This window comes from Neocloeon triangulifer, unplaced genomic scaffold (genome assembly GCF_031216515.1).
Source record: "Neocloeon triangulifer isolate White Clay Creek 2 clone unplaced genomic scaffold, ASM3121651v1 ptg000022l, whole genome shotgun sequence".
In the NCBI taxonomy this organism is placed as follows: Eukaryota; Metazoa; Arthropoda; class Insecta; order Ephemeroptera; family Baetidae; genus Neocloeon; species Neocloeon triangulifer.
The window spans coordinates 2,475,184-2,503,123 of NW_026775562.1; the positions used below are offsets into that span (position 1 = coordinate 2,475,184).

The 27,940-nt window shown below is 38.7% G+C and overlaps 3 protein-coding genes across 9 annotated transcripts in view; all 3 read left to right on the plus strand.

Annotated features, from left to right (window-relative positions):
• The window catches only part of LOC132204539 (cell adhesion molecule Dscam2-like), a 79,977-nt gene extending 61,890 nt beyond the window's left edge, over positions 1-18,087 (plus strand). For 2 of the 7 annotated variants that reach the window (XM_059633095.1, XM_059633090.1), the window contains exons 10-30: positions 2,079-2,189; positions 3,009-3,170; positions 5,531-5,821; positions 7,907-8,026; positions 11,074-11,250; positions 11,625-11,772; positions 12,172-12,320; positions 12,383-12,514; positions 12,752-13,070; positions 13,162-13,367; positions 13,419-13,568; positions 13,629-13,784; positions 13,835-14,404; positions 14,675-15,124; positions 15,197-15,340; positions 15,462-15,608; positions 15,664-15,855; positions 16,301-16,440; positions 16,497-16,674; positions 16,740-16,812; positions 17,364-18,087. In XM_059633095.1, the coding sequence (XP_059489078.1) occupies positions 2,079-2,189; positions 3,009-3,170; positions 5,531-5,821; positions 7,907-8,026; positions 11,074-11,250; positions 11,625-11,772; positions 12,172-12,320; positions 12,383-12,514; positions 12,752-13,070; positions 13,162-13,367; positions 13,419-13,568; positions 13,629-13,784; positions 13,835-14,404; positions 14,675-15,124; positions 15,197-15,340; positions 15,462-15,608; positions 15,664-15,855; positions 16,301-16,440; positions 16,497-16,674; positions 16,740-16,812; positions 17,364-17,604 (4,256 nt within the window). In that variant the 3' untranslated portion in view covers positions 17,605-18,087. Of the gene's footprint in view, positions 1-2,078; positions 2,190-3,008; positions 3,171-5,530; positions 5,822-6,126; positions 6,406-7,906; positions 8,027-11,073; positions 11,251-11,624; positions 11,773-12,171; positions 12,321-12,382; positions 12,515-12,751; positions 13,071-13,161; positions 13,368-13,418; positions 13,569-13,628; positions 13,785-13,834; positions 14,405-14,674; positions 15,125-15,196; positions 15,341-15,461; positions 15,609-15,663; positions 15,856-16,300; positions 16,441-16,496; positions 16,675-16,739; positions 16,820-17,363 lie in introns of all 7 variants that reach the window. The other 5 variants (XM_059633092.1, XM_059633094.1, XM_059633091.1 and 2 more) reach the window with 5 other exon arrangements.
• A 334-nt stretch (positions 18,088-18,421) lies between these two features.
• LOC132204428 (sorting nexin-3-like) lies at positions 18,422-21,644 on the plus strand. Its single transcript, XM_059632926.1, has 6 exons — positions 18,422-18,583; positions 19,458-19,571; positions 20,712-20,812; positions 20,866-20,964; positions 21,030-21,158; positions 21,410-21,644. The coding sequence occupies exons 2-6, from the start codon at positions 19,485-19,487 to the stop codon at positions 21,591-21,593; spliced, it is 600 nt and encodes a 199-aa protein (XP_059488909.1). The 5' UTR covers positions 18,422-18,583; positions 19,458-19,484; the 3' UTR covers positions 21,594-21,644.
• A 907-nt stretch (positions 21,645-22,551) lies between these two features.
• Positions 22,552-27,936, plus strand: LOC132204177 (dynamin-binding protein-like). Its single transcript, XM_059632508.1, has 19 exons — positions 22,552-23,018; positions 23,111-23,223; positions 23,279-23,610; positions 23,667-24,052; positions 24,103-24,315; positions 24,367-24,495; positions 24,549-24,597; positions 24,722-24,890; positions 24,950-25,120; positions 25,177-25,326; positions 25,378-25,483; positions 25,540-25,670; positions 25,724-25,954; positions 26,216-26,365; positions 26,422-26,604; positions 26,728-26,901; positions 26,962-27,160; positions 27,216-27,364; positions 27,424-27,936. Exons 1-19 carry the CDS (start codon positions 22,748-22,750, stop codon positions 27,610-27,612), a joined length of 3,495 nt encoding a protein of 1,164 aa, XP_059488491.1. The 5' UTR covers positions 22,552-22,747; the 3' UTR covers positions 27,613-27,936.
• Positions 27,937-27,940: the final 4 nt, after the last annotated feature.

Below are 27,940 nucleotides of genomic sequence, written 5' to 3' on the forward strand. Positions count from 1 at the left end.
CGCGTATAACAATCGAAGTTTGTTTTTATTCATAAATTTACGACGCGCATCTCTCTTTTCCTTTTTACGGCGGCGGCACAATAAAAGGAGCGAGACGTCTGTTTATGAAGGAGGCAGATGTGTTGTTATCTTCTCTGTTTCTTTTGTCCCGCATGTAAAAGCTGAATTGAATCGTCCGAGCGTGTCTTTAAAAAGGCCTGTTTGTTTTATTGGTTAATTACAGCTAATTGGAGTTTGTTTGTAATTAGAAATCGCGCCCGAAGGGACACACCGCAGAATATTCCGACCTTTGCTCTCTTGATTGCCAAGTCACAGGCAGCTGTTTGATTAATTTGATTGCGGTCGAACGCCAACAACCCTCGCTAGCTATGATGCAAACCTCATTTCATATTCGACGGGGAAATTCGGTTAGCTGCTCTTTGTGTGAATGAGTTAGTCAGTTCCCTATTGGTAGGAGGAATAATTATGTACTCATAAATTAAAAGTTTCGTTCCAAATTCTGAACTGATGTGAATTCTGTCTATTATTATTAAATCTGACAAAAACGTTTCAACAAAACAGAAACAAATATTCATTATGTTGATTAAGAAATATAAAACACTGCTCACTTTTTCGTCAAAGGCAAATTTTATCTCGAAAGTTTTTTTTTTCAAAACAAGAAAATATTATGAAATTTACTCGTTTATTAAAAGTAGAATCAAATTTATTCAAGTTTTTAAATTTAAATGACAACGTTTATATTAAAAAGAAGATAATCAAATGCAAATTACATTTTTTTCTAATTAAAATTTTACTATTGCCAAACACAAGAACAGTAAAATTACAAATTTTGATTAAAGAAGTCCATAAAAAACTCTGAATAACATTTAAAAAAACAAAAAACTTGAAGTTTTGCAAATTCCATATCTAATTATTCGGCGTAAAAATCTGAAAATTATATTTGTTTTTAAATTAACATACCTTAAATGAATGACACAATTTACAAAAATTCATTAAATCAGAATGAAATTTCGAGTGAATTGTTTTGATTTTTTTACATTTATTTTTCAGAATTTTCTTTATCACTTTTTTTGAAATAAAAAAAGATTAAATAATTATCGCCAGTCTGGCCAGTCTATGATTAAAGGACTTACAAAAAAAAACTCCTTAAGTCCTAAAGCAACAATTGAGCTCCACTTTCCGATCTTGATCCCTTTAAGCCTCTCACTCTTTAATTAACTGAACCTTTCTGTGTTCAATTGACCTTTGAGTGTCTGTCTTTTGAGCGAGAAAGTGCAAAACGGAAGCCAGCGTGTGTCTCTTTCACTTCATTAGGCCTTATTTAGTACGTGGTCTCGTCAAAAGGGCCCGGCGTTTGTATAAATGCACACATCGGTCGCTAATGTCCAGAGGCTCGTTCGCTGCAAATTGCTCTCCAGACCACTTAAATACCGGCCTCTCTGCTCTGCTCTGCTCTCCCAGTGTATTATTGTCTCCGCTCCGCCTCCGTCCGTCGAGCACCGGCCATTATTTAGGCGAACAAACACACCCCACACACTCAGCCCGACGACCAAAGGGCCCCGTCATTACCTACAGACAGAGAGCACCGTTTGTTTGTTTGTTTCTCTACCTGCGACGATCAACTCAATGGGCACCAATTCTTATAATATTCCCTTGAAGTGCCTCTCCAGTAATAATAATTGTTCTTCTTCAATTCGATAAAAGGCAATGCAATCATAATCGCATTTGAATCGCCAAAACAATTTTTACAATCCTAATTTCCCTATAGAAATCTTGTTTCTTCAAATTCAAGAAAAAAAGTTGTACCTTTAATTTAACTTAAAATTGTTGCGACTCCTAATGCACTTTGTGAATTGAAATGGATTTTAATTAATTCTCTCTCTCTTCGTACCGTTTGATTATCCGATTAAAAGGGCTTACAACTTTGGTTTCGCTCGTATGAATAGAATCGAAATCCGCAAATCCGCTTTCCTTAATTCTTTAAGCCCCTAGTTTTGAACACACTCCGGAGCTAATTTATCGCAAATAGCGTCCCAGTTTTCCGCATTTGTCACAAAAATAAATTTTTCGGTTTGCAGGGCGGCCGTCGATTCGCAGGATGCCCGACGTGTCGGCCGTGGCCGGCGAGCCGTTATTTATCACCTGCCCCGTGGCCGGCTACCCCATTGATACCATCACGTGGGAGAAAGGTAGGTCATGGATAATGGAAAAAAGCTCGTTAGCGACATAGGAGAGCGACGATAATTTTCAATATAAAACGACTGCCATGCTTGCACACGCGTTTCCAAGTGGGTTTCAATTTATTTTCTCGGAATTACATCGTTTGCATAAAAAGTGGCACACGGGATTTGTATTGAGTGTTAATAAATGAGGTATTTTTGCTTTAGATTTACAAAAAAACTTGGGGTCTTGGATGAAATCACAAAAATGTCTGTTTGAAAAAGTAAAGGGTTGGAAATAACACATCAATTAAATTTGATATATATTTAATTTGATTATTTTAAGGAAACTGTTTTTATGTAAAATAGCCAAGCTTAAACAAAATATTGAATGTTTATTACAAGTTTGAATTCTTAAAATTCTTTTACTTTTTAAACAACAAGCCATCTTTATAGCATAAAATTATTAATTTTTTTTTTCATTAGCCTTTTCTTATTTTAAGGAGAACTTAAAATGTTATCAACTCCGGCATTTGTTTTTTTCGATACTTTTGGAATCGCCTTAAAAAAATTTCAACTCAAATTTTGCTCTTAAGAAAAGCTCCACCTCCTTTAATATGAAATTAGATCTCAATCACTTTTCTGGAGGTCAAAAAGAAAGAGCAAAAGGCGAGACTGGGGATATAAAACGGAATTGGACTTGCTAGCTCGCCTCGATTTCTGCAAATCGATCTGGCACACCCCATCAATCTCTAGTGCAAGCGGAAATGGAGTCGCTGGCGATAATTTATCCCGAACCCCTTCACTCCGGATAAGGAGCGCTCGTTTCTAAAACCCTGAATTCGGCAGGCGAACGCAAGTTGCCGCTCAACCGACGGCAGCACGTCTTCACCAACGGCACCCTGCTCATCGACAACGTGCAGCGCGCCGGCGACCACGGCCTCTACACGTGCACGGCCACCAACAAACAGGGACTGGCCGCCTCCCAGGCCGTCTCCCTCAGCGTCATCGGTAAGTCTTAAATTTTTCGTGCAAAGCAAAATTCATGGCGCTTTGGCAACACGTCCGGTCCGCGAAATTGGCTCTTATTTCTTCATTTCCTCCAAGATTTATCTCCCTGTGAGCAACACGTCCCTCTAGCTGTTGTTTCTGTTTTGCCTCCCGCCATTTCTCGTCGTTAAGATGGCAGGCGGGAGACGCTGCTTTTAAATTTGCCAAAGACAGTTTTTGTCTTCACTGCCGTTCGTCTTCTGGAATTTTCTTTTTCAGGTATAAAAATTTATACAATATGATTATTTCCAGTTTTATTTCTGCCTCAAAATTGAATTAGTTAAAAATTAAATGATTTATGCAAAGATTTTAGGTAAAATTTAATTAAATTTTGGATACTTTTTTCAAATATTTTGGTGCCAATTGACTAATTTAAATGAACTTATTAAACTTACTTAGTTGAATTAAATTAAATAATGTTAAATTGATATATAGTTTTAAACTTTTTTTTTATTTGTAATCTGAAAAAGGAACTTCACAGAAAACGCACCTTAAAGCAAAACCACACCATCATCAAATTTTCTAAAACTCTCATTGTAAGAGGAACTTTGTAACATGAGAAAATTAGCCCTGACCGCTTATCTGGCATAACCAGTCCTCTCTGTAGATTTTTCCAATTAAATTATATAATCCGCGGTCAGCTGATGGTCTCGAGACCGTTGTCGGAATTTCGAGAAGCGAAAGCCCCCATATGAGCACTTTGCTCTCCTCTCCGATGCAATAAAACCCAAGTGCACGCCTGGAGCGCTTTGAAGGCAGCGAAAGACGAGAAATTAATCCAGCGGTGGCCGAATGTTGCAATAACCCTCTTCTCCTCTTATTTTGCATGAATTTCAGTTTGCGGTTCGTTCATTAGGTGCGCGGCCGGCGAATATATAGGGCGGCAATTATGGCCTCCGGTGCGCTGCAACCACTGCAGGCTGCAGCTGCGGTGATAATAAAGTGCCCATTATTACCCTGTGTGCAGCAGACAAAGTTGGTTGGTTGTTGGCCTCGGGCTTGTCTCTCGCTAGCTCTGCAATGAAATTTGCCATTCTGCTTTGTTGCGGCCGCCAAAGGTAGACTTGCTCGAGTGATTTGCAAATTGGATCAATACGTACACGTACATAGCAGCAAACACCCACTTCGTCACCGCCGTCTTTTGTACCTGCACTTTGCAAACTCTTGACAGCAATTAGTCGTAGGCCGAGAGCAGAAAAGAAAAGGAAGATTGATCATCTGCAGTCTGAGGAATGAGGAATGAGATTCGCAAAAATCGATACTTATTATGGAATTTTTTGCCGCAACTTTTCAAAAGAAGTCTATATCTTGATAGAAAATGAAAATATATTATTAGCTTTTGAAAGAAATTATTAGTTCAACATTTTTTCAGATTTAGTTCTTCACAAAATTTAAAAAAATTATTTAATAATATAAATAAAATCACATTTTTAACTTATTTATTTTTCAGATTAAGTTATAAAACATTTCTTTTAATAAAATTATTATAATTCATAATAATTTCAATCAAAAACTTGAAAAACATTAATTTGTGCTTCATTCTGTAGGTTTTTGTCAGATTTGTTTTGGAGTGAGCGCCTGCACGCGAAGGGATATGCAGCCCGCTGAACCGGTCAGTTCGGCACGTTGCCTATCTCGTTCAAACTGCAGAGAGTGCGGAAGAAAGCTCGCTTCATCCTTATAAACGTCATCAATTACGAGAAAAAGCGATCCAGTGGTAAATTAAGCCGCAAACCAACATACGCTTTTGGCAGCGTTTCGCTCGATGGGGGCCGCGGTAATTGAATAAGCGCGCGGCACAAGTGATTTTTTATTTCATCGCTTGGCGCAGAACGAAAGCAAGGGCTGATTGATCGCTTTGCAACCAGGGGTGTTGTTTTTCGCCCGGCCACCTTTCCATTAAGGTCCTTTCATTGACCAACGGGCATCGAGTGTTTACCGCGCTGGCCGCCAAATTGCGAGTGCGTGATCGATCATGGGTCCCGCTCGTAATCCATCCATCACTCTCTGGGGAGAAATAATAACCTAGCACAACGTGTTCGTCTTCAACTCCAGAGGCGGATTAATCTTGAATTTCCTCCCTTTTTGCCGCAGGCCATAAAGGACACACTTTCTCTTATCTTCCGGCGGCAAATTTATTCTCGGTGCCCCCAGAGTGTCCGGTTAGTTGCCGGCGAAGAAAGGAGAGAAAAAGCAGCCGTTACTCGCACATGTCGTCGCCACTTTTATTATATCTCGCGAGAGGACATAACAACTCGAAAATGCTTCCTTAATCCTTCCTTTTTTTCCATGTGAAGATAAGAGTTTCGGGTGAATTTCAGTGCCTCCGAGGATTGCGCCGTTCGATTTCCAGACGGACCTGCACGTCGGCGACCGCGCCGGGGTGCAGTGTTTTGTGACCAAAGGTGACCTGCCCCTGGAGATCAGGTGGCAGCACGACGGCGAGGACCTTGGCGGCAACCCCAAGCCTGGGGTCGTCGTCAGCCAGCTGAGCTCCTTCACCAGCTCGTTGTCGTTCGACATCCTCGGCCCGGAACACGCCGGGAACTACACCTGCGTGGCCAGAAACAACGCTGCCGAAACCAGGCACTCCTCCCAACTGCTCGTCAACGGTAAAACTTCAACAGGGTCTGCGAATCTAACTGGGAAGGTGAAGAAATCTCGGGGTCAATCATAAATTTTTGCAATTTAAATGTGCACCAGCGCCATCTGAATGAATTTTCTAAAGTCTCTTGAATTCTGTGATTGGTTGAACCCTGAGATCTCTTCCCCTCACTCAGTAAGACCCCCTCTTCAGCTAACAGAATTCTCAATCTTTCCAGAAATTTCACCAGAGAGCAGAAACATCTTGTTGTATAGAAAATTGATTGAATTATATTTTGAATTTTGGTGCACAGTGGAATTGTGGTTGTTACAGTCCCTCCCAGGATAGGTCCCTTCACCTTCGGGGAGCTGATCGAAGGGGTGAGGACGCAGGTGCAGTGCGTCATCCAGCAGGGTGACCCTCCCCTGAACCTGACGTGGCTCAAGGACGAGCAGCCGCTGCCCTACGAGTTGGGCATCCACATCAATCAGGATGAGTTCTCCAGCACCCTGATCATTCCCCTGGTCGGTCTGCAGCACAGCGGCAACTACACGTGCGTCGCCAGCAACCAGGCCAAGGAGGCGCGACAATCTTCCACCCTCGTTGTCAGCGGTCAGTCCTGAACCGAGAGCAAGCAGCTGCACCTCCACAAGCACCAACTGCACCGATTTTTGCACTCGGCACATTTATGCACAATTAATTGCACTCTCACGTCCTCCAATTATTCCTCCAAATTTCAAAATGAATATAGGGTGAAAATTTTGTTGATTCGAGTGGATTTCAAAAGCACCAGGGGGTTAACCTGGAAGTTGAATGATCATTTTTATTTTTTTTTCCGCGATTTTTTATAAGGTGAAGAAAACTACTTTCAAATAGATGTTTAGTTTTAGCAGCTAATATTTAGCATTATTTAATTGTTGAAAAAATTTAGGTAGAGAGTTATTTTATTATTATTTTTAAATTTATTGACTAAATCTTTGTGCATTTTTGAAATCCACACGAAGCAAGCTTTTAATAAATCCTTACAAAAATTTCGCGGACATTAATATTCCATCTGTGTTTTAACCGGGGAGTTCTTGTTGGCAAAAGAGGCCAATTCAGGGCTTAAAAGGGGATAAAAGTTTGCGCATTGAAATACGTCGCGCACGTGTTCCGCATTTCTCTTGCGCAACACGCGCGCGCCGGGTGTATAAATTGTCCCGATTTAATCAAAGTAATGGGCGGCGGCGGCGGAAATTTTTGCGCCCAACTGATGCTCTCCTAATCCAGCACTTGTGTTCCGCACCTGCACTCCTCTTCATTTGGCACGAGCACTTATTTTTCTTCTTCTTTCCAGCGATATTACAAACGACCAATTTTACACGCAGCACAGTTTTTCTCGTTTTTAGTTTTCAAACTTGCACCAAACAGCTTCATTACAGCGCGAAATTGCACATATCAAATTTGATCAACATTTTGCTGCATCTGGCGTAAATGCAGAGCTCTCTCTCCACCACTCCCTTTAATATCTGCATTTCAAAGGCCACCTTTTCACATTAGAGTGGACGTCAAAGTCAGCTGAACTGCGGCATAATTCAAACCTGAATATCCCGAGAGAAATAAATTATTCAAAATAATATTTTAATCAATGCAAGTCGAATGTTTTGGTCTTTATTATACGTTCATGCCCATTTTCAAGAGGGTTCTGCTTTTGTAAACAAACTTCACTCCTTCTGGTGATATCAAAAAAGCTTTTGCTGCAACAATTTTTTTCTCTTCCTTCTCTTCACATAAATGTAACGCGGGGCAACTGATTCCGCCCTTCTTCTTCTTTCTCCATCGTCAACGCGTTCTTGTACCGATCGAGACATTTTTTTCCCTCTCTCTTCCTCCACAAATGAGACTTCAAACGCAAAATACATATTCCCCGCGCACCTTACCTTCGTGACGCGAGGAAAAGTTGTGTACATTTTTCGCACATCGATCAATCATGGCGCTGTAATGAAGCTGCGAAAAAGCATTATTTATGCATTTCTCCCCCACGACGCGAATCTTGTCTTGAGTGTGTTTTGTGTGTGTGTTCGTTTGAATGTAATGGGTTTTCGCGACACGCTCATAAATCATTCGTCTGCAGTGCCGCCGAGGTGGCTCAGGGAGCCCAAAGACCGAAATGTGACTCGCGACAACCCGGTGCAGTTCGACTGCCAGGCCGAGGGTTTCCCTACGCCCACGGTCGTCTGGAGGAAATTGATCGGTAAGTAGGAGAAAGAAAACAATTTGATACAGATTTGATCAGATCTTTTCGAGACGTTTCCAACGATATGTTACAAAGGTAGATTCGCTAAGATGTACCATTCACAAAAGGAAAGGAAGGATTTGTTAAAATAAATTCTTTCACGTTGGAATTGACTTTATAAAATTCGATGCTAAATTAAACCCAATTAATTGAAAAAGAACATTTTTAGCAGCTAGAGATGCTTTGAAAAATCATTTCGTTTTAATTTGTGGATAAAAATGTGTTTTTAAGTTAAAAATGATTTAAAATAAGTAAAACGATTCTAGACGTATAAAATCCAATGGAGGTCAAATCAAAATTGTTAATTCCTGTATTTTTTCTCCACAAATTTGAAAAATTATTTACTTCTCTTACTTTAAAAGTATTGAATAGGATCAGAATATCCCGTCCAATTTTTTCTAGACTAAAACAGTAAATTTAATAGACATTTTTAAATCTATTTTAACTAAACAAACTTTCATCTTGATTAATCTCCATCAAACTTGGTCGGGAAACCTTTCGATGTGCGCGGGGATGATCTCTCTTTTGCAACTTAGTCAATTTCGTGTGCCCGAAAGAAAAAGGAGCGAGTCGCTCGAGCAGAAAGAAATTCTCATCGTGCGCCCAAATGAAGTAAAGTCGCCTCTGGTCGTTGCCGATAAAACTTGTTCTTGGTCCGTCGGACTTTGAGCGGCGACCAGCCATGCGTTATGCTGCTACCGCCGTCGCGAATAAATACATTTTCATAAAGCTCCGACTCTCTTGAGCGGACGATGCGCCGTAGGCCCTGCAGATCATCTTACTTCCGAGCACAGAGGAGACGAAGAGAAACACACACGCATTCGGCTCGCAGATATAGGCCCGGACAGTCGTAAATATAAAGAGCATAAAAAGTTTATTTTTATAAATATGACGGTATAAAATAAGGGTTGCGGGATTTTATTACAAGTTAATTTAAAAGATTTTGTTTGAAGAAGTTGACACTCGAGGAGATGATACCGGAAATGAAGAGTTCGGGCTTTTTCCTCATTGCAGCAAATTGTTTTTTATTCATAAACAAATGGCTCACGATTTGCGACCCTAGAAAAATGGTAGAGCTTTGTTTTTGAATAAAATACAATTTTCTGCATCGAGATAAAAGCCCGATCTCTTCATTTCCATAATTTAAAATTATTTCATTGGCATAATTTGTACAATGTTTTTGCAAAAATATAAGTTGGTGATGGGATGTTTGTTTTATGGACAAACAAAGCTCAGGGGGTTATATTTGTTGTAGCTCGGAAACTCCGGTCCGTGGCTCGCCCCCGTGGCGTGGCGAAATTTAATAATCTTTCACGGGACGTGCTGCTGGGTGGGTTCAAGTGAGAGCAGAGGAAGACGAGTGCTATATTAGCTCTATCAGATGCACACACCGCAGGCTGTCAACCCGATATTTCATCTCTGCAGCGACGTCATATTTCATAAACACCATTACCCCACGCACCGCATAATGGAATCCTCTCTTCGTGCTGTCTTTTGAGAAGCAAGAAGAGCTTCTGCGAATTTCGCCTCTTGTTTGTGCGCGCAACAAAACACAACAACGAACGACGCCTCGGATTAATCTCGAAAATCCTTTGTTGCCACGCTAATTGAACTCGCACTATCCATTCCGGAGCGCATCTTAAAAGCTTTTCATTTACAATATATTTACTTATTAATATTTTAAAAATAATAAAGAAAAATTCAATCCCTGCTCTCAATCAAATCTAAAAAATTGGTAATTATTCTTCATGTACGCAATTATGCTGAAAACTGGCCAAATTATGAAATTGAAAAATCGTTTGAAATTTAGACAAAACTTTAAACTGGAAATAAAGAAGCCGGGCTTTTTCCTTTTTGTTAAAGTAATAAAAAAAACTTTTACAACGAGGAAAAGCCTGACTTCTTCATTTCCATGATCATCTCCTTGAGTGCCAACTTCTTCAAACAAAAAAACTTGAAAAAATTTATATTAATTTTTATTTTTAAATTATCGCTCCTTTTGCTTTTGCAATGTTTTTTCAGCTCTAGACCATTGAAGTTAAAAAAAACTTATTAAGTATCTGCAGTAATTTTATCCACATCTTTTTTACGCTTCCAGGGATTCCAGAGTTATTAAAGCACGTTATATTTCAATAATTTAGAGTTTTTGTTTAATATTTAAAAAAAATTATAATTCTCTTTTTGTTCATCTCATCCAATATGAATTGAAACACAGTTAAATAGCATAATGCTTTTGATTACAGTTTGAAACGTTTGATTTCAGTTTTTGGACAGGAACAAACTCATTTCTGATTTATAAAGCCAAGGAATTTTGGCATATGTGATGAATTACACAATATTGACACTGACATATACAAACAGAATTTGTAATTAAAGTTATGATCGAAAATAACCGGCCTAACAAATTCAAATCGATAAAATCAAGCTCGATTTCAGCTCGAGTGACGCGCATTCGTCATCACCGTGTACTGCAGTTGGAAATTCGAGTTCGTCGATGAAAGCAGGGGTGACACTAAATGATTCGGAAGCGACGATGATAGATATTCAATTATGCATTACATGAACGCCCGTAGCTAGTAGTAGTTGATGGCACGGCGAGAGAACAATGCGCTGAATAGAGCGACACACACGTCGTCAACTCACTTTACATTTCAAATTTCCACTATTTCCAGCCGCTCTCTCTCCTGTATAATTAACGCCGAGATGCGCACTTTAATTGTCCTCACCTAGTCACGTCCATTTCGCTATTCAGTTTAAAGCCATTTTCAAATAAAGAGAAGGCTCTATTTATTTTATACTTATTAAAAAAACCTATAACTCGTTTGTGTCAATTTGTCTTAAATTGATTCCAAAATTTCAAATAATCGAATCGAAAGAATTTTTCTGCACTGTAAAATTTTCTATTTCAATTAAAAAACAAATTGGTTCCCTGTAAATCCATAGAGGTTTACTTGAAATGACTCCTCTTCTCTGACGTTTTGCGACTTATATTTTCAATTTCGCAGGTCAGCAGCCGATCGAGTACCAAGACCTGACGGTGCGGAGCCGCGGAATCCAGCTGTTCGCGAACGGCACTCTGCTCATCAGACAGGCTTTCCGGGATCAGCAGGGCCAGTACATGTGTGAAGCAACAAACGGCGTTGGCGCCGGCCTAAGCTCGGTCGTGCTCCTCACCGTCCACGGTAGGATTACGGCCTCGACAAATTGATAAATAATTTATTTTGACGCAAAACTTGCCGAGAATCAAAAGCAATTCAAAATCACTTCACAACAGCAACAAAAATTGCATAATTTCATAAGTCAAAATTTTTATTTTATTTCGTGAAAATTAGTTTTGATTTAAAAAATTCTGATATTGGAATATTTCCAATGTTACACTAAAATTTATTTGAAATTTATAAAAATGTGTTTTTCAGAGATAATTTTTAGCCAATACTTTATTTTAAGCCTTATGAATTTTAAAGTTTCAGTTACAAATTATTTTCATCTTTTTTTTTTGTAATCTGGATGGGTCCTCAGGTGTGGGAGGAAATTGAATTTGTTTGGGTTGTTGCAGTGCCGCCGGAATTCGAGGTGAAATCGTCGCAGACGAGCGTGCGGCGCGGTGCGGGGGTGACGCTGAGGTGCGAACCCAAGGGCGACGGACCCATGAGCATCGTGTGGCAACGCGAGGGCGGAAGAGTCATTTCGCCGGCGGACCCCAGGTGAGCAAATTCGATTATTTCCTCGTCCGCCACCAAAAAATGAGCAGAAAATAATGAGAAATCGAGAAAAGTGCAAAAATGAGATTTTCATTGTTTGCATGGCGTTGATGAAATAAAGTGTGGGTTTGTGTTGGGGAAAAATGTGAAGGAAAACGATAATATTCTTGCTCGATGTTGCTTTATTTTTGTACATTTAATCTTTAGCAGGAAAAACTTGAAAGAATCAGAAAGAAGCAAATTTTTTGGCTGAAATAAAATTTTCCTTGTTATTTCCGCTTCTGCACTCTAAAACGACTCCAAGTTTAAATTGCTTGATTGTTTTATTTTTTTTCTTCCTGATATTTATTGATAAATATATAGTGTAATATTTTGTCATAAGTTGTGTATTTTTTTCGCCAGGTACCACATCAAAGAAAGCATCGCAAAAGTCGGTTTCCTTTCTGAGCTGACGATCGCCAACACGCTTAAGTCGGACAGCGACACTCTGACCTGCGTGGCCAGCAATCCTTTCGGCCGCGACCTGCGGATGTTCCACCTTCTTGTGCAGGGTGAGACACCTTTTTTTTCACGAGCCATTTTTATTTTAAAGCTTAAATTGATCTGTTTGCAGACGCGCCAGGGCGGCCGTTGGACGTCCGAGTCATCGAGTCGGACAGCAGGAGTGTCCGGGTAGGGTGGTTGGCGCCCAATGACGACAGGACACCCATTCTCCAGTACGTCGTCCAGTATCACCAAGACACGGGTGAGAAAAATTATGAATAATTTCCTGAAAAACTTTTATCACACAAATAAAAATAATTTATTTATTAAATTTACTGCAAAATATTAAATAAATTATATTCCAATTTTTGCGCTGCCATTTTCAAACTGTGGAAAAATTTTAAAAGATGAATAAAAATAATTTTTTTAAATTTAAAATTGCTGTGAAATATAAATTTATATAAAAATCATTTATCTGATTTTTGTTGAAATTTTGAAGGAACAGGCAACACAGGTTGGGATGGTCCAGTGCTGCAGAGCGCCTCGGTGTCCGGCACGTCGATGGCCGCCCTGATTGCAGGTCTGATGCCCGCCACAACCTACAGGGTGCGCGTTTTGGCCGAAAACGAGCAGGGCCCTGGCGAACCGAGTGAACCCCTTTTGGTCAGGACGGACAGCGAACCGCCGGCGGCCGCTCCGCAGAACGTTGTCGCTGACTCGACCTCTTCAACGGAGGTCAGGGTCACCTGGCTGCCCCCACCGAAGGCTCTCTGGCACGGTGACCTGCTGGGTTTTTACGTTGGATACAGAGAATCAGGGTGAGTCGAGTAATGAATTTATCAATACCCTTGAGAGAATAATCACTTTCAATTTTTAATTCAAAAGTATCGAATTAACGTTTAAATTTAGTATTTTCATCTCCAGCTTGGGTCGAGCGACTGGCTACAATTTCACGACGGTGCCATTCCGAGGTGTCGAAAATGCCAATCCGCAAACTCTGCTGACCCTGATGGACCTGAAGAAGTACCACAAGTACGGTGTGGTGGTCCAGGCCTTTAATGAAAAGGGCCCAGGACCTCTCTCCACTGAGGTTGTGGTCCAAACCTTTGAAGATGGTGAGAAAAAATAATAAAAATTTTGGCCGAAAAATTAAAACTATGCAAAAGTTCCGAGTGCTGCGCCGCTGGAAATTCGATGCGACCCCCGAAGTTCTCAGGGTTTGTCCATCAGTTGGCAGCCACCACCACACTATGGGCAGAACGGAATCATCCAAGGCTACAAGGTTCAATACGAAAACATGAAGGAAAACGTCCAAGGTGCGATTTTTACTGTTTTTATTTATAAAAATAAAATCAATCTTAATTCTGCTCGGATAGGTCAAGTGGAGGCCGAGACAAAGGTCACCGTCGAGTTGAACACGGAATTGCATGGCCTGCAGAAATTTGCCAATTACAGCGTCAGGGTTTGGGCTTACACCAGGATAGGTGACGGTGAGAAAAGCAACCCTATTTTCTGCAGAACCGATGAAGATGGTAATTAAAAAATTTCTCACAACCTGAAATTTGCATAATTGTTTCCAAAGTTCCTGAGTCTCCAGACGAAATTAAGGTGGTTCCATCGTCGTTGTCATCCCTGATCGTGAGCTGGCTGCCACCTTCGAGGCCCAACGGCCAGATCGCCAGTTACAAGGTGTACATGCGCACCCTGGAAGGTGGCAAGGAGCGGACGACTGTGGTCAAACCAGTGCCTTCAACCATGTCGCACCTCGAGTTCTCCGGGCTGAAGCGCAAGGAGGCGTACGAATTCTGGGTCACGGGCCAGACAAAGGTCGGTGAAGGTCAGGGCACGCGAAAGGTGCACTCGGTGATCACGTCTCGAACGCCGGCGGCCATCGTCTCCTTCGGCAACAGCGTGCTCACCGTCAAGAAGCACAAGGTGCAGTTGCCCTGCGTCATTGTCGGCATCCCTGAACCTGAGAGGACCTGGATGGGCCCAAACACGGCCCCAGTCATGACCAGTGAAAGGGTCAGCGTCCAGAGCGACGGCACTTTGCTCATCGTTGAGGCGCAGAAGAGCGACGAGGGCACCTACACTTGTGTCGCCAGGAATGAGGAGGGCACTGACCAGATCAACTTCCAGGTCAAAGTTCAAGGTGAGATTTATTTATTTATTTTTCACATAAAAACACTAAGAAGAACATATGTGATGTGATCTTTCCAACTATTTCACACGTTATTTCTATTGTAATTTATGTTCATTGACCTCTAAGGTCAAAGGTCATTGAATTTCAGCCTACAGAAAAGAAGTGTGTGACTTATGGTTCAAAAGAGCTCATCAAAAGGGACATTTTGGTGCCTCAAAGTTCTTATCTTTTGTAGAATTAAATTCATCAAAATAACATCTTGCTTTTCCCATTTTTAAGTTCCTCCATCGGCTCCGTTGCTGCACGCAAAGGCGGACAGCGCGACCAGTTTGCACCTGAGTTGGAACCACCCTGACGACGGGGGCAGTGCCATCCGCAGCTACCAACTGAACTTCCGGCGCGAGGGTGGTGGGGACCAGAACGAATGGGAGGACAGGGCCATCGACCGGAGTCGCGAGCGCGAGTTCATCCTGCGAGGGCTGATGTGCGGTGCCGAGTACGCTCTTTACCTGATTGCGACCAACAGGGTGGGCGACAGTTCGCCAAGCAGCACGGTCAGGGTGCGTACAGAGGGCGGCACGCCCAGGGCGCCCTCCAGGACGGACCTCTTTGCCAGCAGCAACATGAGCGCCGTCAACGTGCACCTGGCCAAGTGGGACGCCAACAGCTGCGAGATCAGGTCGTTCGCCATCGAGTACCGTGAAAAGACGCAGGACGACTGGATTAACGGTGGGTATAGCATTTAATAATGCCAGGCTTGATTTTATTTTTCGAGATAAAAATGGAAAATTTATGTTTCAGTTGGAAACGTGCCACACCTGCGGGATTTTTACACGATCACTGGCCTCTGGCCAGGCACGCAGTACATCATAAAAGTGGTGGCGACCAACAGTGCCGGTTCCACCACATCTGAATACACCGTTTCCACGCAGGCCGCACTTGGAGGTAATCCAAACAACCATGCATAAAATATTAAAATATTTAGATTTATCTAAAAAGAAAATTTATAGTTGAATATTCTTTTTGAAACTAAAATTTTATTAATTTTTATATTTTTGCAATTTAGGAACGTTGAACCCGAGTTTGGTGAACGAGGAGGCGCAGACCCACGCGCCGTTCTACACGGACGTCAGCGCCATAATCATGATGCTGGTGTGCGTGGTTTTCGTGGTGCTGCTCTTCGGCAGCATTTGCATCTGCATCAAGAAGCGCAGTAAGAAATTTCCAATTCAAAGCGTGCTGAATTTTTCATGAGTTTGAATTGGCAGACGCTGGGGAGCCGATCTACGCCGAGGCGCAGCAACGGAACCGGTGCTCAAGTGAAGACGCTAACGACCCGCAGTCGCTCGTCGCCTTCCACAATAAGCAAAACTTGGCCCAGCGCGAGCAGTACTACGCGGCCGTGCAGAAAGGCGCGCAGACGCCCGTCCGAGCCTCAAACAACCTCGACCGCATCCCAGGTTAATTTAAATTTAATTAAGCAGAAATCAAATTTTTATTTTTCAAAAATTAAAAAAAAGAAACGCTAATCAATTGGATCTATGATGACTTAATTTTTACAAAGTTGTGCCTCACTTAAATATTTTTCGTTATAATTGTCGTTTATCATCTTTTAGTTTAAAATCTAAAAGTGATGTATGTATACATTTTTTGAATGAGTATAATGTGAGGTATTAACAAGCTCTTTCCAACAAGGTGTCAACATTTTTAGGTCAAAAGTTCCTATCATTAAAAATCAATGACCTGCTTGAGGCAATTTTGGTGATCGTTTCTTGACTAAACCCATAAGTGAGACACGTCGATGAAAAGTGCTCCTCGAAAAAATGAAATATTTTTAATTATTTATTAATTCTAAATTGCTTGCGTCAAGTGTCTTAAGGAATGTAAAGTTTGACCTAATTTTAGAATACGCAGAGGACATTTACCCGTACGCAACGTTCCACGTCGCGAATGCACAGCCGCAGAACTCGCCAGCCAACTTCCAGACTTTCATGTACCAGGACCAGCGCTACCCCTCCGGCCGAGAAGCCATCCCACTGAAATCGGTAAGTTTATTTTTTTTTTCAATCTTGGTAAAAGATCTTAAGACTGTACTTTTCAGAACCCTGGCATCATTGACAACTACACGCAGCTAAGGCAGCAACACCGCAAGAGCAAGAGCTTCAGGTCGGAAAGCGAAGACTACGACAGCATTGGCTCGGACTCGGACTCGGAGCAGCCCAGGAGCCGAACCAACGCCGCCCAGAGGAGAAGGGACAACGGTCAAAACAGGAGACACAGTAAGTGAAAATGCAATCAATATATTTTTATTCAAAATCGATAATTATTAAAATTTTAATTGCAGAATCAAACCCAGACACGTCGCCGGTTTCTGAAAGGCGGTCGTCGGGTCAGTCGCGGCGCCAACCAAATGTCAGGTAAAAAGTAAGCCAAAGTCTTAATAATTACACTGTCTTTGGTGTTTTTTAAATTAAGAATTTATAAAAAAATAATGCACGTTTCTATCATTATTTATAATTTAAAAAAATAATTTCTCTTTAATTTTTTTTGCAATTTTATTCATTAGTAATCACTTTATTAATTCTATATGTTAAAATTTAAAATTAATTTAACTTTTCTCTCTAAATTCTCTCCTATATTTAGAGTATAAAGTTGTAGTTATTTGGACTGAAAAGGAAGTTCAATAACCAAAATATTTAAATTCCTTGCCTGTTTTATTTATTATTATTAAAAGAATTAACAAAATACAACCTTCTTTTGCTTTTAATATTTCATTTTATTTCATTATAAAAATATTCCAATGTTTATATTATCTTTATCTACTAGAAAATTGGCCTATCTAATAAACAATTTATCTGTTATACAAACTTTCCAGATCACTACAACCTCAAAAGCACGATATTCTTCTTTAAATTAAAAATAAAATTATAAATTTAATTTTCGAGCTTGATGTTAATTGTTGTGTCAGGTTGAGCGAAACTCGTCGTCCGTCGAGTGGAGGTGGTGGTCGGGGTGGTCGCGAAACGTCGTTTTCGGCGTTTCCGGAGCCGCCGAGCGGCTTCAACGACCTGCACGTGCCGCCGCCCGAGATGAGCGAGGCCGAGTGCGACATGGACACCCTGCGTCGGATCAAATTGCGCCAGCAGCACGACAACAAGATGAGCATCCCGCCGTCCGAAGCGCACCGCAACTTCACCATCACCGTCTAGGAAAAAAAACCGCGACAAAAATAAAAACTGCCAGACACCCTTATCCATTATAATTATATTGATCTCTACTTAAATGTGCTGTGATGCGAAAAAAAATATAAAAAGATGCAAAATTCGCTCTGTGAGAAAATGGGAAAATCAAATTTGCGCTGGAAAAAAATCCTCTGAATGTGCCAAAAAAAGTGTTTTTATTTCTTCCTGTTGAAATTGAAAAAGAATTTATTATAAATACTTCCGATTAATGAGCCAGTGCGGAAAAAAATTGAGAGAGAACTGTGATAGTGTGAATATTTGAGAACTTATGGAATAATTCTGTGTGAACTTTTAGCATACGCTGATATCGACCTTGACCTCTAATTATGGGTGTGTTTGTTTTTTAACTTGAGACCTTTTCATGTACATTCTACACACGCTTGCGTTGTTGTATACTTGCTCAAGTGACAGAAAATTTGAGAATTTTGTGTAAATAAATATTGAAATACTGTCATATTTTGCGATTTTTTATAATTCTCTCCTAAAGCCAAAAAATAAGCTCGACTGAGGATTCTTATTTAATTCTTTTATTGTTTGTCATTAAAAATAATACAAATTTTTAAGGAATAGTTGTATTGAAACTGAGGTTTATATTAATTAATATATTTCAAATCAAATTGAGCGCGGTTGTTGCATCAGAAAACAAGGAATTTGCCCCAAATATCCGGCGGCGATCACATCTTTGCATGTCTGCAGTTTAGAAATTATACAGCTCGAGTTGTTTTGATTTAAAAACCAGTCGTCGTTGCATCAGCCAGTTGAGAACGCGTGTATGTGAGAGAAAAGATAAGTGGTAGGGATAGGGAATTATTAACCACACGCGCGAGACGCTTCCTCGACAGTTCGCAAACGGAGCCCGATTGAGGCGCATTTGATGTGCTAGAGTTTTCTGACTTATTTTCGTTAATTTCTGATCTCCCATATCAAACTGCTTCAATTCGTGCAGGTGAGTTTTTTAATGAGCACTAGTTATTGATTCATTTTAAGTTTTAAGTGATCTATAGTTTTTTTCTTTTTTTTTTTTAATAATTTTCATTCGAGACCGTGTGGATTTATTCATAGACTTTTTGTTTCTAATTTATTAATATTCACTTTGTTCTGGATTTTTTTAATGAGTTTTAATTGTTCTCTTTGGGTTAAAAATTACTTAAAGAAATTTTTAATAAAATAAAAATTTTTTAAATTAGTTAATTATTGAACGTAAATTTTAATATTAATTTATATATTTTTCTAACATAAATTCAGTGGGATTCTTTTGAAAAACAATAAGAAATTATTTTTCGTTTCGAATTCAATTCATAACTTTCATAAAAGTCAAATTTTTTAGTAATTTTACCAATCAATAAAATTAAAATGAATTTTAAATAATAATTGAATTTTATATATTATTAAAATAATTTGCAAGAACAATTATAACTTCTTCATAATACTTAGTAAAAAGTTATATAACTAAAAGTTTTACTTTTTTGCAGTTTCTAAAACGTATTTTTTTTTTATTGCGCTATTTAGAAAGCCAAATTTTTTCAAGTATTTTTTATTCATGCTATCCACACTCAAGTGGGTCAATTTGAAATTGCGTCGTTTCTGAAATTATTAAACATTCATTCACAAACTTGTGACTCTCTCTGTTTACAAAAGTGATGAGCCAGAGATCAAAGGGTCGATATTAATTACTCAACCTTATTTATTTTATGAATATATCATATTATTTTAATTTTTAAGGCTTCTCTTTATTTTCCGATATCACTTCCCGTTCTCGCCTAATTATCGTCTGTCGCGAAAAAAATTCCGCCCACTGACCTTAGGCGCGATTTTTTCAGCCACGTCTGCCAACACTGGCCTTGGCCATGAACATCGACATTTCGGTGCAGGAACCCATGCTGGTGCGATCGTCGCCCGTCTCCGGCTTCACCACATTTACAATCTATCTTCATGTACGTATTTAAATTTTATTGATTCTGTATTAAAAAACCGGATGAGAATTTGTTCTACAAAGAAATTTTTTATAAAAATTCATACCAAATTTATTTTTATTTCTAAAGAATTTTAAAACTGAAAAAAACCACATGAAATAAAATTTTCAGTCTTTTTTTCTAAATGAGAAATAATATTGAAATAAAAATTTGAAATCATATTTTAAACAAAAATTTATTAAAGATCCTCTCCGGTCAAGTGTATTGCTCTCTATTCTGAAAGATTGCTAAATTTCGAGTTTATCTTGTGAAAACACTATTTGAAAATTCCAAACCGTTGCGTCTCAATCAAAAGAAATCCTAAATATGAGTGATTCGCGCGAAAAATGTGTGAGAATTGAGTAGCCAATCAGATCCATCAGTTTCTTCCAAAAACTGCAGGTTTTCGTCACTTGTGGCGCTGCGATCGCTGATTTTGACACTAATGCTCCACGGCGCTGCAGAAAACTTGGCAAAATCAGCGATCGCAGCGCCACAAGTGACGAAAACCTGCAGTTTTTGGAAGAAACTGATGGATCTGATTGGCTACTCAATTCTCACACATTTTTCGCGCGAATCACTCATATTTAGGATTTCTTTTGATTGAGACGCAACGGTTTGGAATTTTCAAATAGTGTTTTCACAAGATAAATTCGAAATTTAGCAATCTTTCAGAATAGAGCGCAATATACTTGACCGGAGAGGATCTTTAAGAGGAGTGCAGTTTATGAGAAAATTACTTTTTATTCACTTTTTAAATTCATTTTTTTTTTCATCATGGATATAAATAACTAAATAACTCGTGATCTTGTTTCCTCATCTCTTTCACACAATAAATGAAAGTGACGGATGTGAAAACCTCATACGCAGAGACAAGCGTCTGAAAATAGCTCACACAATTGACAATAATCGTCATATGACCCAAAAACAAATAAACTAGCTCGGTGTTTGTCCCGCGTCTGACACGTCAAACAAAATTGATCCCTTTATTTCACAAGTCGTTGCCCCCAATCCGACTTTTAAACCGGTCAATTCTGGTTCCAGCACTTAAATTATATTTGCCTCTCAAAGAATCTAATTTCACAAAACAAAATTTTAAATAATTCTATTTTTATATTCCAGACGAGTCACCCCGCGTTTTCGGTGCCAAAGTCGTCATGCCGCAGAAAATTTTCAGAGTTTCAGTGGCTCCGCCGCTTACTTTTACGTCACCACCCTCACAGGTATATGCAAGAAAATTAAAATAATTACAATTTTTAAAATTATTTTTATTCAGGAATCCACCAGACCTCCCCAGCAGTGCCTTTTTGCTCATTTCGTTAGATGAAAAGTTTCTCGAGCAAAGACGTCTAGGACTGCAAACTTTTTTGAGAGAGTAAGATTTTTTCCGCTTTTAAAGAAATTGTAAATCATGCTTTTTTTTCTTCTATTTTAATTTAGATTGGTTTGCGTCCCTTCATATTTGGGCGAAAAGGCAGTGCACATGTTTCTGCAAACCGAGCTCAATATAAACCGCATTCAGGAAAACGTGGATGGACTGAGAGATGATTTAGTTGCCAAACACTCACAGTAAGTACTTTTTTTTAAAGGCAAATTGTTGTAGTGCAAAATATTATTTTTTTAAATCAAAATCACCGAGAAAAATTAAAAAATGAGCTGGAATCTATTTTTGAGCAAAATAAAATAAATTATCTTCAAAATTTTCTCCTGGCGCCGTGCTTTAGTACATTTATTTTGCGTTTTTCTTTTGTAATGCTTGGATAATGAAAGCTCATCAAAAAGATCTTTCTAAATTTTGTAATAATTTGTATTTATTTAAGGTACTGGCCAAAAATTTCCGAGAGTCAAGACGTGAGTCTGGCCATGGAACCGACGCAGCCGCGCCAAATTCAGCGCCCAAGAAGTAACAGGGTGTCATCCAGTTCGACTGGTGAATCGTTTCCAGGATCTCCCGCCGCCATGTGGTCTTCACCCCATTCTTACGGATCTGCTCTCATTTGTTAAAACAAAGACTGATAATACACTCAATATAGCAATGATGGAAATCAATAAATTTTTATCATTTATTTAAAAAAAAAAATGTAAATTTTAGATATTTTATTAATATTTCCTTTTTGAATTGCGTATTTTATAAAGATTGCTTCATCAGGCAATTACAAAATGATTTTATAAATAATTTCTCATCTCAAACAAGAAAAAAAATTAAGAGCTCTTTAAGTTGATATTGATGAATATGAATTACTTTCCATTTTTTAAAGTAATAATTTCTAGATTGTTTTATTTATTCTTATCATCCTTCCTATTTTTGCCTTTGTTATTGGTTTCTTCGTTTTATCATTAATTAATTTCAAACCAAAAACAAATTATTTGAGTTTAGCGCGCTGTTTTTTTTTCTTCATAAAACTCATGTCTGTTTTTTTGTATTCAATTTATTAAAAAATGATTGGGATTGATTGTAATTAATTTTTAACTTTTTCTTACTTCATATTGCCAAAGAACTGTAATTTAAAATTAAAAGTATTATAAATGCTTGGTTTTCTGTTTTCAAATTATCTATTTTATAAAAATTTATACATTATAATTATAATTGTGTATAAAAGCAACACAAGCTAGCGAGGGTATTTTTCGCCTCAAAATTTTAAGTATACTTAATATCACTTAATATGACTTAATATATATATTCATAATATATTCATAAATTTTAAAACCGGACTCGGGCACGAACTGCTGCAAAAAGTGCAAAACTGCTGTCTGCGTCTGCACCAACGTCTGCACCTTTTTTACAACCCATTACCCATTAGCTCTTGGTGCTCTTGAAATGCATGGGGAAAGATAGGACGCGAACGCAACGCCGCTCTGGTGGAATTTTGCACGAAGTTAAAATCTGACCAATCCACGTGCGTTGCAGCAGCACCAATGGAAAAGTAGAACAAGACAAGTTCATTCAGGAAAGTAAACAAAAGCCAAAAGCTGCCTGCTGGCTTGTTGCTTGTTTTGTGATTTGGTTCTTGGGGTATCGCCTTATTTTTTTTTATAGATAAGTGACGCGATCGTCTCGACCATTGATTTTACTCTAGATTTTATAAAGAAATTCAGGATGCGGAATCATATTTTTCAGTAGCAGCGATTACGTTATTGTTATTGAAACGACCGAAATAATGCCACTGATTGTGAGCAGAGTGGTGAAAGACTTTCTAACCACCACTCCGGACGAACTGTGTGTGTCCAAGGGTGACATAGTCCTGGTCATTTCAAAATCGGACCGAATTTGGTGCGAATGCCGCCTGTTGCCAGGTGATCAGCAGGGCAGGGTGCCCTTGGGACACCTGAGTGAACTGCAACCACCCTTTGTTGAGGTCGGACAGGTGCTGTTCGTCACTGTGTCTGATTTTGTTGGGCAGCAAACTGGAGACCTCACAATCTTTAAAGGTTTGTAATTTAATTTTTAATTGTTTTATTCTAATCAATTTAAAATAATTATAATTAATTTAATAATTTTAATATTTTGGTTCCCATTTAAGGAGATTTTGTGATTGGCACTCACAAGATTGATGACAACTGGTGGAATGGACAATGCAACAGAGTAACTGGAATGTTTCCAGTGAGCTATGTTTTCCAATTAGATACAGAACAGGTAATCTTTTACTTAATTATTATTTTTTTTTAATTTTAATTATAACCAATTGCAGGAGAAACTTCGTCGGGCTAGGGTGAAAACAAGCATGAGAGCTCAACTAGAGGAAGAAGTCGATCTTCAGGAGGGTGACATTGTCACTGTCGAGCGCACAGTAGACAAAGCTTACTTTTATGGCTGCAGCCAGGGAAAGTCTGGAATTTTTCCGTCTGCCTTCGTTGAGGTTTTAGAAGAAGGACCCTCACTGGCTGTAGCAAGTCCCTACAGAAAATCCGATCTGCCTCCCGCCTACGTAGAAAATCTGCCTCCACCCTATAGGGAAAGCATGGCTCAAGATTTTCAGCCAACAGCGCAGCAGAACAATCAAAGTGCTAAAGGACTAGCAAGGTATAAAAACAAATTTTGAATTAAATTCAAATGTGGTATCTTTGATTCTTATACAGTGCACCACAAAATCAATCTGATATGGGAATGCAGCCTTATTGTGTTGGCCTTTTCCCGTTCACTGCCCAATTTGACAACGAGCTGAGTTTCGGCGAAGGAGAAATTATAATGATGTCGTGTCACGTAGACCAAGACTGGATCAAAGGATCTTGCAATGGTCGTCAGGGAATATTTCCTGCAAGCTTTGTCAACATTGTCGTGGACTGCCCTTCCAGTTCGAAGGATCCGTCAGGCCTGACTGTCGGCGGTTTTGCCAAGTTGATATTCGACTTCCAGGCACAAACGTCGGGTGATGTGACTGTCCGGGAAGGTGAGACGGTTTTTCTCATGTATCCGACTGGTGATGATCAGTGGTGGATGGTGAAAAAGGCGGATGGAACTTCTGGTTAGTAAAAGCGAAATGATCACGTGCTAAAAACTAATATACTTAAACAGGTCTTTGTCCGTCAAACTATTTGGAACACTTGAAATTTGATGCGGTTTCTAAAAGCACACCTACCAGTTCCTTGGAGGATTTAGCAGTAAAAAACTTGAATCAACTTTCTTTATCCAAGCCTCAATCACTCCCATCAAGAAATTCACAAACTTCACGTTTATCTTTGAGGCCTTTGCCTCCCAGTTCGCCACCTCCATCACCTCCTAAGAGTGGTACAGTTCATGAATATTTTATTATATCACTTAATTTAAATCGTTGTTTAGATGAGGAACCTGAACTGCAATTAGTTGAGCCTATTCGACCAATTGTGCCTCCAATTCATGAGCGACATGAGCAGGAAAGTTTAATCCGAGTTCCACACCGAGCCCCTCCACCAATACAGCAGGTTCAAAGTATGCTAAGAATTTTTTATTCTGCTGTAAAATAAACTAAACATTTTGTATAGAGCCTGCAGAACAACCTCAGATAAATGAAGAAACTACGGATGATTTAAGGTTTCTACCTCTTTTGTTTTGTGTTAATATGCCATACTTTAATTTTTAAGAATATAATATATTATATCTTATTATTATTTTTGTTTATGCTTTATAATAAAATCTAGTCTAATTTTTTTGACAGGAACAAAATGTGGGAACAAAGGCAGAATGTAATAACAGAACTTGTCCTGACCGAGAGAGACTTTATTCGAGATCTGAAAATCACTTATGAAACTTTCAACCTGCACAATCCACAGATACTTGAGTCCAGGGGTGTAGATGCAAATCTGCTCTTTGGCAACATTTTAGAGGTAAAATAAATAAAAAATATATAAATAAATAAGATTCTAAATAATTCTTTACGGCAAAGGTGATAAAAGTGTCGGAATCATTGTTGGACAAAGTCATCTTGGCTATGAAAGGGAAAAGTGAGGACAAGCAGTTGATCGCTCCCAGTTTTTTGGGAATGGCCGAAGAAATGAAAAATGTTTACACCTCGTACTGTATCAACAATGACAACTCGCTGATGCTTCTGAGCAAAGTATTTAAAAATTTAAAATGTTTTTTTTTAATAAACTTTATTTTTATCTTCTTTAGTATGGGGAAAATGAAGACATCCAAAAGCTTTTTAGAAAAGGAATCGAAACGCTGCAAATGCAGATTTCGTGCTTCGACATGAGTTCCATAATAATAAAACCAGTTCAGCGAATAATGAAGTACCCTCTTATATTGAATGAACTTTACAAGGTAAAGCTTGTATTGAAAAAAACTAAATTCAATTTCATTGTAATTTGACAGTGCACGGATGATGCTCATCCAGACAAGGCAGGTTTATTGGTGGCTGTGAAAACCATGTCCGAAGTGGCTTCGTACATCAATGAGGCTAAGAGGCGACAAGACATAGGTATGACACATAAAATTAAAAACAATAAAAACATCAATCTATTAATTTTTTGACAGTGTCAAGATATTTAGGAGATGGAACTTCTTCACTTTCTCTCAAAATGTCTAGATTTTCTTTGCATTCCGTCACAAAAAAGTCATCTCGTCTGAGTGCCAAATTGTCGTCAACTCTTGGAATATCTAACACAGTAATTAAAATAAAATAAATTCTTAGTTTGGATTAAATTGTATTCTTGCGTAGGTCAGAGACGAGGCTTTCAACGAGCAGGCAAGAGTGTTCTTGTCCCTAGGAAAGAGCATCAGAAGCTTTCACCAGGGCATCGAATCAGTTTTGTTTCACATAAAAGAAGCTGTGTCTGCCCAGCTCGGCTTAGCTGATGCAATTTCTGACTTTTTCGATGACAAGTCTGCTAACAACGTGGACTTCAAAGAAGCACAAAACTTTATTTCTAAAGAACTACTCCAACAGTTTGTAAGTCATAATTGCCCTCCATATTTTATAATTTTTTAATTTAAATTTATGGAATATATTAATAATCATAAATTTTTTTCTTTAGAATACGGCACTCTTAAATTTATCTTAATTATTTTCATCAAAAATATTGTGTTCTGTCTGACAATGTGAGCTTTTTATGTTTTAGTGTTACATGTTTTCTTTCAATTTTTAATTAATACTTCTTAAATGGAAAATTTAAAAATCAAATATGTAATTATTTTGTTTCTGCTCCTACAGATATCCAGTCTTCAAAAGTATGTCCTGGACACACTGAATATCATTTTAGAACTTGCCCTTGGCCCACTGAAACTGATAGAAAAAAGAAATGACAAGTTAGCTGACTATGAAGCGTTAATGTCGAAGGCAGAAAAACTGAAAGATCCAAAGGTATTTTATAAAATTCAAATTTATGAATTTTGTTCATGTTTTTCTTAATTATTTAGACCCAAGATGATCTCAATCTTGCCAAGCACACTTATGAAGCTCTGAACTCCCAGTTGCTGGAAGAACTTCCAACCTTTTGTGTTCACGCTGAAGACATTTTCATTGAGTGTGTTATGTCTTACATTGTAGCAAGAAAAATATTCTCCGCCAAAGCAGCTAAACCATATTTAAATCTAATGGAGGTATTAATTTCTTCTTAATACTTATTTCTTGTTAATTGTCAACAAATCATGAATTGAAGATAGTAAATAATATTCTTATCAATCAAAGTACACAGTACAAATATAAATTTGACATTTTTTTAGTTGCCGGTGATGGCTGGATTTGCCAGAGATTCAGTTGAGGTGTTTAAGGTGAAGCATAATTTAGTCTGTGATGAAATGAGCAACAAGCTGAGCTTTGTATCAAAAACTTTCAAATCTGAGAACTTTGGCACTCTGAAATCCAATAGAAAAACTTCAACCTGTGCTGAAAGCAAGGTATAAATAATGAATTGTTAGCTTAAAATTTTTATATTCCAAATGAATTTTTATTTTAAGATTGAAGAGCACAGTCAGAGCACCAGCAGGACTGCATACTTGTTCAGCAAATACCCACTTGAAAAAATATTCAAAGTTGTTGAGCCGTGGAGTAAGAGCGAAATTCTCGATCTCTCTGTCCAGGAGGGAGACCTTGTTGCCGCAATCAAGCAACAAGACCCCATGGGCAGTGGTGAACGGTGGTTTGTTGATGATGGAGGTAATTTCTTCATTAATTATCAAGATCAATTTCACTTAAAAAAAAAAATTCACAGAAAACAAAGGATTTGTGGCTCAACGGTGTTTGCAGCAGTATCTTATTAACTCAAGTCCGCAAACTTCTGTTGGTTCCTGCGACGAGACTGACATTACCTACGAAGAAGTTGAAGAAGAGGATATTTACGAGGAAATTCCTGATGAGGATGTAATTAACTCTATATAAATGATTTTCGCACAAGTTAGGTTGACATTCATTTTTCTCAGTTTTTCTACGCGGAATACAATTTCGATCCTATCAACAATTTCACGCTGAAACTGACCAAAGGCCAAGTTCTGAAGGTGATCAATAAGTACGACCAGCAAGGAAATGAAGAGTGGTGGTATGTTGAGAACAGGAGCGGCGGCCAGGGATACGTTCCAGCAAATTATTTGAAAAAGTATAGCGGCGCTTAAGAAGAAACAAGAAGTCATGAAAATATTTCTTAATTGTGTGATTTTTAATACGAAGATTAAAAAGGCTGTGGAACAGCTCCAAACAAGAGAGAGGTTAATTTTAATAATGAATTTTTTTGTTGGTTGCAAAATGGGTGGATTGGACAAACTGTTGTCGGCACATATTTACTGCCTACACGTGACTTAGATTATTCCGGATTATTCATTTTCCGCAGGCGAATAGGAAGAATTAATATTAATGTGCACAGGCTTGAAATGTTAACTAATCTTATATACGTGAACGTTAGGAACACACCAAAAATTTTATAAATAAACAGCCATGAATTAA